The sequence below is a fragment of the Alexandromys fortis genome, unplaced genomic scaffold (genome assembly GCF_014885135.2).
Source record: "Alexandromys fortis isolate MF-2015 unplaced genomic scaffold, M_Fortis_MF-2015_v1.1 scaffold_3, whole genome shotgun sequence".
Taxonomy (NCBI): Eukaryota; Metazoa; Chordata; class Mammalia; order Rodentia; family Cricetidae; genus Alexandromys; species Alexandromys fortis.
Window position 1 is genome coordinate 15,509,953 of NW_026067909.1, and position 13,626 is coordinate 15,523,578.

Sequence of the window (13,626 nt, forward strand, 5' to 3'; positions counted from 1 at the left end):
AAAAAAAAATTTAAAAAAAAAAAAAAAAAAAAAAAAAAGACAACGAGTTCATCTAAAAGTATTATGTAGAGTAAGGAAGGCAATGCTGAGTGTATCAGTTCGCACCTGGAGGTCTCAGCCCCTTTGGGAGTCACATATCAGATATCCTGCATATAAGACATTTACATTATGATCCATAAAAGGAAAATTACAGTTATGAAGTAATTTTGTGATTTGGGTCATCACAACATGCGGAACTGTGTGAAAGGGTCGGAGCATTAGGAAGTTGTGGACTTCTGGCTTAGCACATCAGCTGTTGGAAATGGGGTCTCCCTGTGTCTCTGATGCTAGCAGAGTTAGTTTTTGCTTCCTTACTGAAACCAGTGATGGGGTAGGTAGGAGGTAATCCTTAATGGGTTTCCCTGTTCCTCTTCTTCCAGAAGCCTCTCCTGTTTCCTCTTTTATTATGTAGCTCTCAAACTCATCGTCCTCAGCTTCCTACATCCCAGGCATGTGCTACCACATCAGCGTTTTGGGCTCTTAGATTTTTCGAACCGTACCGGTTCCTGACAGTTTGAGGTGCTGGTCCTGATTTTCAGAAACTCTGGGTCATAGGTCTGGTTTTCCCAGATGTTGCTTACTACGTCTTTTGCTCACACAGACAGAGTCAGCCAGAACTCCCCGCTGAGCCACAGCTGTCAGGAGAAGAGTCCAGTTCTGAAGATGATTCTGACCTCTTTGTCAACACCAATCACAGACAGTATCATGAGAGTGACGAGGAGAGTGACGAGGAGGAGGAAGAAGAGGCAGCCTGAGCCTAGGACTCACTTCTCTACTTGCTCAGGGACTACCCCTTGGCTTATCAGGGCTTGGACATTCCCAGGCTGCCCTGCAAGCCTTTTCTTTTGGATGGGGACAGGGCATGGCCCCTTTCTGAACTGACCTAAAAGAATTAAACCCCTGGTGGGTAATGACTTAACACTGGTGTCCGAGTGGCTCTGTGTTAGGGAAGCTTGTAGTGAAGCCCTCTTTCTCGGTGGAGGCCTTGGTCACCTGTGGGTAGAATGGGAAGGAACTGGGGTTTGGCTGGAATCTACACCATGTGACTTGTTCATAGCACCTCTCTGGGCACTGGTTACCTCACCCTGTGCTGTGCCTCCTTAACTAACAGCAGTCATTACCTGCTTACACTCAGTGGTGATCCAATAGTTAAGGTTGCGGCCTAGGGCTCAGGCTGAGGACAAATCCCATGGTGCCTTGTGAGCTGCTTCCCTTCCTTCCTAGTTACCCTTACTGTAGCACTGCTTACTGTCTGCTGCCATGTAAATGACAGCCGTGCACTTCTCTCCCTCGGCCACCTGTCATCTCCAAACGTGTCTGGTCAGGGTACCTCTGTCCCTACCATGTCCTTGATTTTCAGAGTTTTGCTAATCTCCTGAGGCTATTAATTTTCCTATAGTCTTTCTTGAGATGGTCTCTATAACCCAGGCTTGCTTGGGAATCATTGTGTAGCTTGGGCTCACCCACTCAATGGCTGTCCTGCCTCAATCTCCAAGAGCTGGGATTACGAGTATGAGCCACTATCCCTGGCTGTTGTAGCATCCCCATTCCTTGTACCACAGCATCAAAAGGCCTATTGTGTCTCATTCCTTTGCTCACAGCGGCCTCCCTTCATGTACTCATTTTAGAGTAGATCTGTTACTTCAGCTAGAAGACCCTTCAGTGGTCCAGGCACTCGGCAAACTGCAAGCTGCCTCTTGGGAGGCTTTTTTTCAGGGGAGGGGGGTTTCAAGACAGGGTTTCTCTGTGGTTTTGGAGCCTGTCCTGGAACTAGCTCTTGTAGACCAGGCTGGTCTCGAACTCACAGAGATTAAAGGCGTGCACCACCACCGCCAGGCTCCAACAGGAAATCTTATGATCACGTCCTCCCCAACTCTCATCTGTCTGTTCTTGTTCTTCGTGTTTTTTATTTATTATGTATACAGTATTCTACCTGTGTGTATGCCTGCAGCCCAGAAGAGGGCACCAGACCTCATTACAGATGGTTGTGAGCCACCATGTGGTGGCTGGAATTGAACTCAGAACCTTTGGAAGAGCAGGCAATGTTCTTAACCACTGAGCCATCTTTCCAGCCCCTTCGTGTTTGTTTTTTATGATACTAAGTATCCTTGAGTATACATATGTATAAAATATAGATGTATATATATGGAAAAATAGACCAGGTGGGTTAAAGCTAAAGATAAATTTACCTTAACTTCTCTGAACTTGTTTGTTTTTTCAAGACAGGGTTTCTCTGCAGCTTTGGAGCCTGTCCTGGAACTAGCTCTTGTAGGCATATATATGTAATTTAAATTTTAAAAACCATAATTCAAGCAACTCTGAGTTGTGTACATTTTGCTTTCTGAGTGTCTCTTAACCCTTATGCTTAAGATCTACATTTAAAATATCTTTTAATAAACTCTCTTTGCGGGGAGCTGAGAACTTGCTCAGCAGTTCCAAGCATTATCTACTCTTCCATAGAACCAGGGTTTCCATCCTCAGCAACAGTGTGGCAGCTCACAATCATCTCTAACTCCAGTTCCAGTGGATCAACCCCTCTTCTGGCTTCTGCAGCCACCAGGCAAGAAATGTGGTAAACAGACACACACATGCGAGACACCCATCCCCATATAAAACATAATAAAAACCCTCAATTCAAAAAAAAGGAAGAAAAACTGTTAACAGAAAATAGAACAAATAGAAACTATTAGTTCGCATAGAAAGTGTTCAAGCAGAAAATATATTCTGTGGGTCATTTTAGGTCACAAAGACATTTCCGGGGTCAGAGAACTAATCTGTTCCCTTTCAGAGTCCACCCCCAACTATTGTGGTGACTATTTTTCAAGACAGGTTTCTATGTAGCCCTGGCTGTCCTGGTGAACTCACTCTGTAGACCAGGTTAGCCTCGAACCCACCGAGATCCACTTGCCTCTGCCTCAAGTGCTGGGATTAAAGGCTGCACTACTACTACCCAGCCTGTTCTGACTCCTAATAGAAATTAAATTTGCCCATTACATTGTAGATTGGAAGCAGGCACAATTCCACATCTGGTTACCTTCCATATGCATGAGATGCACACATTCTTCATTCTGTCACAGAAATAACTATTTACCCATCTGTCAATGGCCGTGGATTATAGCATTGTTAGGTACATCCTTGTGCACTTTCTGTTGCTAAGCCAACATGTTTTTAGTTTAAAATGGAAATTTTCAAAATATCCAGAAACAGCAAAAAAACAGCCTCTCACGCTTGCCACAGCCCTACGCATTGTCAATTTATCAGTCATGCCTCATGACTGCTCCTTCTGGTTTTTATTTATGCTGGGGTAATGTCATTGTCACATCCATCTATTGGTGTATATTACAGTAATCTCTCTAACAGGTGGGCCAAAGCAGTAGGCAGAGCACCAGGCTGGAAGATGACCTCGGGACCTCAGAAGGATGCAGGCACAGCTTGAAGGGACAAGGGCTCCAGACCAAGGAGCAAAGGTACAACTGGCACTGGACTTCTGGCCTGTGGCCTGGGTTCCTGTCACCATACCCTGAGGGCCAAGATGTACCTATGAAGTGTATCTGGATGGGGACACCCCTGCCTTCCCATGACATACCATGTTCGAAGAGGCCTAGAGAGGTGACATGGCTTCTCAATGAAGCCTGAGCAGGATTCAGAGATCATGCCTCCCTCTGCAGCTCAGAGCCCGAGACTCAGTAACTTCAGCTAAGTCACACAGCAGTAAACTGTGAAACTCAGAAGCCAAATCCAGTCCCTTGATGCTAGTGTCCTCCCCCCAGGTGACAGGAGGTGGCATCTCTGCCCTGCCAGGAAGGGTAGGTAGTGCTGGGCACCCTAAAAACTATAACCAGGGAAATTACAGGGTAGTGGCTGGTCCAGCCCTAGCAACACCCATGTGACCAAGTCTCTACAAGTAACAACCACTTGGGATGACGAAGTCAACTCAGCCAAGGTGTAACAGGGACCGCACCATTAGGTGGAGGGACTTCTGTTCCCGCTGAGTCAGCTCCCACAGAAGAATGTCCTTTGAGGGCAGGGGCTGGTTTCCCTTGTCACCTCTGCTACTTACTAGATTTCAAGTCACACAGTAAGGACCTGCCCCATCTTGCTCCTCTATAATCAGTGAGACTGCACTCACTGCAGGCTCATGTGGGAAGCAGGCATTCCCATTGTTCAAATGTCACTACTGAGGCTAACGGGGGCTCAGGAACTCGCCAGGTCACAGAACCAGCCATGACCTGAGGCACAGCCTGTCTTGCTTCCTAGGTTTGATCTTAGACTGAGCATGACCAGGAAGGAAAAAATAAGGAGGGGACTTTATTTAACATATCTGGGAGGGGAAGGGAGGAAGGTGGCTTCATTTGGTGATGGTGTTCCTGCAGGGGGAAGAGAGCAAAGGGGTGTGAGACTGGAGAGAAGGTACGCAGTGCCCCCCGCCCCCCCCCCCCCGGCCCTCTACTCACGCATTCATGCTCTTGCCACTGCCACTGAGCACGATGTATGGTGTCTTCTGGGCCTTCTGCTTCTCCTGGAGCAGTGCCACAGTGCCCAGGGGCGTATCACTGGAGCTCATCTTTTTCAGGAGCTGCGGAGCCAGAGTAAAGTCAGCACAGGGGTGCAGACAGAATATCCTACAGCACCCAAAATGCAGAGCCCCCCACCTCCAGAGACCCACCGCCTCCTCATCCAGCTTCTTCATCCGCCGCTCAGTCTTCATCTTGCCTGAACCCTTCCCGTGGAAGCGGTGGGACAGTTGCCGGAAGGCCTGGGGATACAAAACACACAGGAACATCAGAAACGCCAGGACACCAGAGACACTCGCATCCACTGGGAGCTTCGCAACAGCAACTGGGAGTGCTGATTTCCCCAACCCAGGATTAGGCTCAAGTGTTAGGAAGAGAAGAGATGGGACAAGGACCTAGATCTGGGCATCATACATGGGTTGTGTGCAACCCGGGTGCTAGGAATATAGGATGAGACCTGCCTCTGGGAGCTGGGGCTGAGCCCAGCAAATGTGGAGCTAACATACATGATAGGGATGGGAGTCAGAAGCCTGGATACGGCCCCAAGGATGAATACCCTCAGGCTGGGGGCTTTGGGTACAACAGGCAGCATGGGTGTCAAATCTTCCCGAGAGCTGTGGAAACGGCTGTGCTGTGCCCACCAAAGTTAGCAATAGAAGCAAGGTTCTATCACATCACAAGGTCCCCAACTGGTAGGCAGTCAGGCCCCTGGAATGTTTTTGCTCTTTCACTCTTTGGGCTTTGGGGGAGCCTACAATTCAGCTCCCAAATAAATCACACCCAGAGGCTTCTTCTTTTTCTGGTCTTGAACTCACAGAGATCCACCTGCCTCCGCCTCCCAAGTGCTGGAATTAAAGGTGTCTGTCGCCACCACCACCCGGCCAGAGGCTTATTCTTAGTTATGAATGCCCAGCCTTAGCTTGGCTTGTTTCTTGCCAGTTTTTCTTAAATTATCCCATCTACTTTGGCCTTTGGGCTTTTATCTTTCTCTATTCCTGTATACCTTTTTTTCCTTCTTACTCTGTATTGGGCTGTGTAGCTAGATGGCTGACCCCTGAAGTCCTCCTTCCTTTCTCGTTCCCAAATCCCTTTCTCTCAGATTTCACCTCATATTTATCCTGTGTGCCTACCAGCCCTCTCTCCTGCCTCGCTATGGGCCTCAGCTCTTTATTAGAGCATTGAGTGTTTTTTAGGCAAAGTACCACAGAGTTAAACAAATGCAACAGAAACAAGAGTAACACACCTTAAAACAATATTCCCCAACACTGGAGTGTTGCCCTGCCTTGCTGGGGGTGAGGGTGTTTTTGGCTCCATCCTGACCTAGTCACCCTTGACCTGGCCCTGTCTTCACGGCACCCTGCTCACCTCCTTGGGAGTCAGTTTCCTGCCCGTCTCGTCCACGTACTCAATCTTAACATCAGGCTTGTAGCCGTCCTTCTCCTTGAAGTCCTGGGTGAAGCCCCTGTATTCCTCCCGCCGGCTGTACTTATCATCGATGGCCCTAGACCCAGGCAGAGGGGTGCAATGTGAGCTGCCTGCTGTCTACTGCGTGTTCAGAGCAGCCCAGCTTCGTGTCACAGGCATGCTCACATCTGCCCCGCTTCCTGCCCTCACTGCCACTCACATCTTATCCTCGATGCAGTACACGGCTGAGGGCAGTGACTTATTGGGAGCCTTCACCCGGGCCACCTTTTGCACTGTGGTCTCCAGAAGCCCTGAGGACAGAGAAGTTGTGATACCCAGGAGGCCTACGCCTCAGGCAGACATAGCCAAGACAGCCTGAGTAAAGCAGGCCCCAGGGCTCCAGCTCACATGAGTGCTAACATCTCTCAGAGCCTTGCTCAGCATGTGAACATGTCACGTCTGGTTTACAGACTAAGAAAACAGACGTGAGAGACCATCACCTCCCCAAGGAGACTGCAAAGCTGGGGTCTAGACCCTAGGGTATTGTCTAGCCCAGCGCACTTCTTCAAGGATCAGAGCCTTTAAGGCACAGAAGAGGAACAGGTGGTCCTACCCTGGACCACAGGCAAACCGAGGCTCAGGAGCTGGAGAGCTACTCAAAGCACTGAGTCTGAGAGGAAGAGGTAGCAGTGCAGACCCAAGGACGTCATGCTGCAGCCATAGGCACCCACCCAGCCCTTCCCTACCACAGCACCCGACTGCCAAGGCTCCTAGCCTGAACCCACACCTTTGTTCTGACACAAGAGCAGGGCAGCAGCCAGCCCTCTGTTCACGATGGGTTCCTCATCCAGGATGGTGGTAGAAGAGGCAGAGAACTAGAGAGAGAGGAGAAATGTGGGGTAGAGGAACAGCCACCCCAACCAGGCCAGGCTATGACACCCGTTTTAACGGATTCCCCAGCTGGCTCTTGGAGGTTTAGTGCCCTCCCCACAGGGGTGGAAGCTCTGGGACACTGGACAATGAGCCCGGGTTCCCACACCCACGCCCCATCAGTGCTCACATCCTGTTGCTGCTTCTCCTCATCGAGGTTGACGGTGCTCCAGCCGATGTTCTCTTCCCCATCTGATTCAGAGCCACCATTGGCCGAGCGCTCTTCATCCCTTTCGAAGTCCTGGGACCAGAAGTTAGGGTCAGGAAGTTAGGGCAGCCCTAGCCCTCTCCTGCGACCTTTGAGCATTGGAGCAGAAGCTACCACTTTAAAGACACCAGGCCAGGGGAACAGCGGGACCAACCATGAGCTCCTCCTGCTCTTCCCGGTTGCCAGCCAACCCATAGGTGGGGATCTCCCCTAGCGTGCGGCAGAATTCAGAAGTGGCATTGAACACGATGGCCCCCTTCCGCTCAGGGTCCTCTTCCTCCTCCCAGCCGCGCTGGCGAGACTCCAACTTCTTCACAATCTCCACCACCTGGGGGAGGGAGTGGCTGTGGGCAGACCCCAAGTTTCTGGGGTGATACCACAGAGACTCGAGCCCACAGATCCTCCCTGGTGGCAATAACCCAGCTATTTCACACACACAATGGATCTTCTAACAGGGCTCCATGTCCCCTCTGGTTTCTGCAGCCTCACTCTGTGCAAACGCAGCAATGGTTCCCTACTACCTATGGAATCTACCACACTGGAGTTACCAATGAAATCAAGAAACCTGGTCCTAACCAGATGTTATAAACACAAGAGACTCCTGAGGGAATGTGGGTGGCATGCTCACAGGGAAAGGCCCCAAACCACACATCAGCTTCCATGCTCAGCCTCACCTTCTCGCCGCTGTCTCGAAGCTGCTGGAGTTGCTGCAGTTGCCGCAGACGCCGCCCCTTTTCCAGCTGCTTCTGCAGCTCCAGCTCTGCTTCATCTTCTTCCAGCACCTCTGGGGACCCTGACGGAAGAGCTCCCCCATCCTCTGGTGGAAACATGAAGGACACCTGCTCACACCACCTCCTTGGCCCACAGACCCACCCCACTCCCTGCTAGCCAAACCCGAACCTTCATCACTGATATCCATGTTCTCTACTCTAGTATCATCTGATGGTGGGGGCCGGGCCACAGGGTCCTTCTCTTCATCCTCCAGGGCCTCCTCCTCCACCTCAGGAACCCGACGCCGACCCCGGCCCCGAAGCCTAGGAGAACGGCACAGTTCAGTGAATGGCGTTCCCTAGGCTGGCCCAGCCCTCATACCCGCCACTGTGCAGAAGCACACCTGGATCCAAAGTCCCCATCCTGAGTCTGGTCCCCGAGAGGCAGTAAGTCATCCGCCCGCATTACAACTTCCTTCTCCTTCTTTCGGATTTTCTTCACCCTCCGCTTGGTCTTTTTGAAGGTCACCTTCAGAGAGGAGCACAGAGTAGTGGGATGGAGTCCTGGACACCACTACCTCCATTTTCCTATGACTCCTCACAGCAAGCCTCCAAAGATGGCTGCTTGGCATCATCAGTCCACATGGGTGCCCAGGCTGTGAAGTGACTCACGCAAGGAACAAGCTGCTTTGGGGACAGAACTGGAACATAAACACAGGCCCACTGGTTCAGTGGTCCCTATTCATCAACACTAGCACTTCCGTGGGCTGCCATTCACTGCTCACCAGGAACCAAGTGCTATGCCAACACTTAGTTTCCCTCCCAAGCTCACGTTGGCAGTGTGTGACGAGAGGAGAGAGAGACTCACCATCTCTTCAGGACTGAGATACTCAGAGGCAAGCCGGGGCCCTACAGAACTCAGAGACTGAGCCTGCAGCCGTAACTTAGCCCGGATCTCTTCCAGCTCGCGCTCCCTCAGTCCATCAGCCATGCCACCCTGCTCCAAACGGAAGGAATGTGGCCGCTCGCCCTCCAGCTCCTCATCATATTTGGCCAGGATAGAGCGGGGCTTTTGCTGCAAGACAAGAGGGTGGCTGGGACCTAGGGCAACTCTTGAGAAGTCATGCAATTGTGGCTTTCTTAGCACCACACACCATCCGCCCCAGCTTCTGCCCCACAGGCAAACCTGTGCCAAATCATCCACACTCTCATCTTCTGCATAGGGCAGGTAGTCGGGCTTCTTCTTCCGCAGCTCCACATTCTTGTCTGCCCGCTCCTTGTCCACCATGTTCACGTTCACCAGCACGTCCTCTCCCTCCTGCAGGACTCCTGAAACAGCACAGAAGGCACAGTTCCTACCGCCCCAGCTTAACAGTGCCCACACCCCAGATGGAGTAACCAGCTCAGCTCACCTTTGTCCTTTAAGGTGAGGACCACAGTCTCTCCTTCTCGAAAGGAATCGATAGCATGTTCCACAGTGAGGCCCTGCAAATCCCGGGCACTATACAAGTCCTACAGGCAAAGAACCAACCAAGTCAAAAGCCAGAAGCCATCCAACCCTGGGATGCCCACATCAAGGCCAGCATCCACCAGAAAGTCTCTGGATGCTGCAGCTTCACCTGTCGCCTCTGCTCAAACTCCTCCTCCACTAGAGTGCTCACACCAAACTCTTGGTCCATCTCCTCCAGTAGCTTGGCCTGTGGGGAAAGGAAGGATGACCAGGAACCTCAACTCAGTGACCAAAAGGCACCCAGGACCCTAGCAAGCTGCTGCACAGAAGGACAGGCTTTGCAGTGAAACTGGAGAACCCAAGTCCCTGAGCACAGCCCACCCCTGGCCACTCCCCCACACCGCCAGGGGTTCTCACCCGCTTCTCTGCCAGGTCCTTCTCCTTCTGCAGCTGCCGGCTCCTCTCGATCCAGGCTGCAGTGTCATCCAGCCAGGGGTCATCCTCCCCGAGAGTCTTTATTTTCCTGAGGAGGGAGGACACTTAGGATGGAACCCAAACGTGTTCTCCCAGTCTGACCCAGGGGCAAGGAAGCAAAGAGTCTTCCTGCTTGGCCAGAAAACCCTCACCCCAATTTTTGGTTCAGCAACCGCTTTTCCTTGGCAGCTGCCAGCTTCTCCCGTAGTTCTTCACGCTGTCGCAAGGCCATGGGGTTGATGACATCAGCTGCCACGGGCTCCTCCTTGGTGCCCGCCTCTGGAAGGGGGGCCCAGACGTGAGGCTATGCTTGCCCATGGCTGGTGGGGAGAGGAGGGAGCCACTCACCCTGCCCCTTCCAGCCCAGGGGCCAGAAGGGGCCAAGAGAGGGGAAGAACTTTCACCTCCCTATTCTTATCTCACCCTTTGTCCCCCTCTGTCACTCCACATAGTGTGACAGGAACCTCTCCTCTATGCCTTCCAAAGCTGTTCAGATCACATGGGCTTTTCCTGTCAGTTTGGTTTTTGGTGAGCATGCTTATTTTTATAAAAGCAAACCAACACCACTTAGACAGCCTACAGCAACTATGCATGTCCCTCAGCCTGCCTAAAGCCAGGGTGAAGAAAAACATACTCAGATTCCCCACTAAGACACAAAGGACAAGTCTTGGCCCTCTGACAAAACATACGTAAGGCTACTAAATGGAGTTGCCTCTGCATGCTAAGCCCCACTTTCTTCCCACTTAGATGCCCCAGTTCAGCCCGACACTCACCTTTCTTGACAGCATTGACCTCCAAGGGTTTCAGCCCCAACTTTGCACGGAGTTTACTGAAGACAAGAGACAGAAGTATTAGGGTCTACCTGAGAAATGGGTAGCAAGTGCATTTATGGATAGGCAAGAGGTGAAAACAAGGCGAGAATGAGTGTCCCTAGGGAGACAAGCAGAGGCCCCAATCCCAGCAGCCTAGGGCATGAAGACACAGGCTTCCAGATTAGGGACCGCCTAATTGGGGAAGGCCCTCCTTCCTCTTGGGTCTCAGTTTCCTCCACAGTAGCTCCTACGCTGGCTAACAGACTCATGCGGCTACCCCAACTCTATTCTAACTGGCTCCATTTGCAGTGCAAGGGTTTCTGTAGGTGACGGTGCCGGGTGTACCCGCTCTCAAAGGAAAACCAGACAGCACACGGGCTACTTACTTGGTCTCCTCGATGCTAAGTGATGAGGCATCTCCAGAGCTAGTTTTGGAGCTGGCAGCTAGAACAATAAGGAGGATGGCTTAAGGGACCCATGAACATGGGACCAAGAAGCAACACTGTGGGCTCCAGCTGCAAGGTCGAAGACAAGGGCCCTTCACCAGCACCTGGGTAGATGACACCAGAAAACAGCAGCCTTCTTTCCCCAGATCCCCAGCAGCTGCTACCCTGTCTAGCAACACTGCCTCTTCCCTTTCTTTCTGACCCAAGTGGTTCAACCCTCTGCATCCTTCACTGCCCCTCCAAACCTCTGTACTCTACCTTCAGCCTCCACTGTCCCCTCTGCTCTTGTTCTCAGGAAATTCTATCAAAAGATCAAGCATCATCTCCATGAAGCCGTGTTCAATTACTGACAGAATGAGAACTCCGCCTTGAACTGCACAACTCTCTCTGCTCACAGAAGCGTGTGCAGTCAAGGAATACTGACTAGGGTGCCTTCCAGGTCAAATGTTGCAGACACAGGTAAATAAGCCCTCTGGATTTGCTCTACCACCCCACCAACAGGAGGGAACTTCAACAACCATCACACAGGGGAAGATGCCACCAGGACATCCAAGTCCCCTACCCCTCACTACCTGCAGCCCATCTCCTGTTCTTTAAACCTAACAGGGCCTTCCTCCTCCACCTAGGCTCCGGATCCCATATTCTATATGGACTCGGGAAGTCCCAAATCTCCCTTTTTTCAATTAGATTATTTTCAAAAAGTTTCAATTTGGGGCTAGAGAGATGGCTCACTGGATAACAGTACTTGAGGTTCTTACAGAGGATCCAGGTCTGGTTCCCAGAATTTATATGGCAGTTCACAACCTAACTCAGTTCAGGGGACCTAATGCCCTCTTGTGACCTCCATAAGCACCAAGTATGCACGAGGTACAGATCCACACATGATGGTTTAAAAGGTTTTTGTTTAATGCCCTGTGGTGTGTGGCGCTGTTAATCACTCAATCTTTTCAGCAATTATCTCTTTGCACAGGTCCTATGACCCAGCTTAGTTTTCCTCCCATTTGGCTACTCTTAATTTTTAAGTATGATCCTTTCCCCACAACTGAGCTACTGGTATTTATCAAGTCCTATTTCTGACCCTAGTTCCCCCTCCACACATTCAAGGGCACTTCTTTGCTTTCCTGAATACACTCTGGTCCAAATTCATTCTATCCCGCTTCAACTGTAGGTTTTCCCATGCGCACCAACCACAAAGCTCTCCGCTAACCTTCTAAATGCAATTTCAACAGACCACCACAATTCAGCAGGCCGATGAGGTCAAAACTCAAGGGGATGTTCCCTAATCCTCATCCCTCCCATCCTCGGTCCAGGCACTAAATTTAGTTCATTCCACGTCCTAAACACCTATATCAATCTGTCCACTCCTCTCCACCCCGCAGCATGGAGAAACATGCATACTCACTATAATCCTCACCTGACCTGACTGGGCTGACCTCCCTCATCTCTCGGTCTCTACTATTTCTGACAAGCTTTCAGTTCAGTGATCCTCTTAATCAAATAAAGTAAATCAACTCACTTCCCTACTCAAACCCTCGGCTCCCTGCCATCTTCACAAAGCGCAAATTTCTCAACAGTGTTTACAGCATAGGGTCCCTGGTGTTCAGACCCAGACATATCTTACTGCTTCATGACGCTACCACGAGCCCAACACATTCGCCCACGGTCAGGTTTCCCTTGCCGCTGTGCATGCTCGTACCTCATGCACCCACCCAACACAGAAGACACAAATCTTCACGAAGCTTAACATGGGGAGTCAGTCTTTAATCCCCAACACCCAGAGGGAGTCTTTAGCACGAAAGGCAGAAGGCCCTCGGGATCACCCTGCACCCTCCGTCCCGCGCACCCTAAGACCCTGCCCCGCCCCCGCCCCGCCCTCACCGGCCTCGTAGCCGTCATCGCGTTTCTCCCGCTTCACGCGCCGCTCCGAGGGCTCCGCTTGACTTCGTTCGCGACCGTGGGCGCCGCCGCGGGCCTCGGCTTCGGCCCCGCGCCTCCCGCTCCCGCGCTCGCCCCCACGCTCGCGGCTCCGCTTCCGTCGTTCGCCGCCGCTGCTGCCGCCGCCGCTGCTCCGGTGCTTGTGTTTCTTATGCTCTCGATGCCGTGGCGGCTGCTCGGTGGCGCTCCCGGTACCGGCCGCCGCCGTCGTGCCGGCCGCCTCCTTCTCTCCGCGGTGCTTCTTTGACGACCCCATGATTGGCGCGTCGGTCTGGAGCCGGGCCGCCACCCGAGCCCAGGCGACGCAAAATGGGAATACTTCCGGGTCGCGCGGCTACCGCCGACCTGTTGCCGGAAACTAAGAGCGGCTGCTTCCGGGGCCCGCCTGGGAACCTCCTAAGACGGCGCGTTCCCGGCTGCCAGGTATTGGTCTCTGCGCATGTGCACTTGTCGAGGCTCCGGAACCGCTTCCTCTCTGTCGTGCTACCCCCGTGTTGCTCTGTACCTCTGTCTCCGTGGGCCGCCCCTCTCCAGGATTGTCCTTCTAGTAGGCTTCGGGGCCGAGGTTGCATCCGGTGCTGGAAGATACCTCATGTTATCTTCATAAATGAACCAGCTCCGAAGGCCCAGCCTTGCAACCCCAATAAACTAGTATTGCCAGCGAGCACTGCTGTCGTCCTCCGTTCCCTGGATTGCTGGTGGAT

General features: G+C 52.0%; 1 protein-coding gene and 1 long non-coding RNA gene across 3 annotated transcripts; one reads left to right on the top strand and one right to left on the bottom strand.

The window, feature by feature from the left end:
* Positions 1-6: 6 nt before the first annotated feature.
* On the top strand, positions 7-4,758 carry LOC126498441 (uncharacterized). Its single transcript, XR_007590831.1, has 3 exons — positions 7-3,506; positions 4,413-4,449; positions 4,613-4,758. It is a non-coding gene; the product is annotated as an uncharacterized lncRNA (long non-coding RNA).
* Positions 4,328-13,180, bottom strand: Sart1 (spliceosome associated factor 1, recruiter of U4/U6.U5 tri-snRNP). Of its 2 annotated transcripts, XM_050137105.1 has the most exons (20): positions 12,866-13,180; positions 10,928-10,985; positions 10,503-10,558; positions 9,882-10,008; positions 9,673-9,778; positions 9,425-9,502; positions 9,218-9,317; positions 8,992-9,134; positions 8,674-8,880; positions 8,210-8,334; positions 7,996-8,129; positions 7,770-7,912; positions 7,250-7,423; positions 7,018-7,128; positions 6,745-6,832; positions 6,178-6,268; positions 5,919-6,054; positions 4,706-4,795; positions 4,494-4,615; positions 4,328-4,406 (listed from the first exon to the last, which is right to left on the bottom strand). In XM_050137105.1, the coding sequence occupies exons 1-20, from the start codon at positions 13,176-13,178 to the stop codon at positions 4,388-4,390; spliced, it is 2,421 nt and encodes an 806-aa protein (XP_049993062.1). In that variant the 5' UTR covers positions 13,179-13,180; the 3' UTR covers positions 4,328-4,387. The 2 variants fall into 2 exon arrangements, with proteins under 2 accessions (XP_049993062.1, XP_049993063.1); XM_050137106.1 differs by lacking the exons at positions 10,928-10,985; positions 12,866-13,180 and having other exon boundaries at positions 9,882-10,049; positions 10,503-10,532.
* Positions 13,181-13,626: the final 446 nt, after the last annotated feature.

Coding starts and splice junctions, on each gene's coding strand:
- Sart1 (XM_050137105.1), bottom strand. CDS start 13,178: ATGGGGTCGTCAAAGAAGCACCGCGGAGAGAAGGAGGCGGCCGGCACG. Junction 10,559..10,927: donor CTTAGCATCGAGGAGACCAA/GTAAGTAGCCCG, acceptor TCTTGTCTTCAG/TAAACTCCGTGCAAAGTTGG. Junction 9,503..9,672: donor AGGACCTGGCAGAGAAGCGG/GTGAGAACCCCT, acceptor CTTTCCCCACAG/GCCAAGCTACTGGAGGAGAT.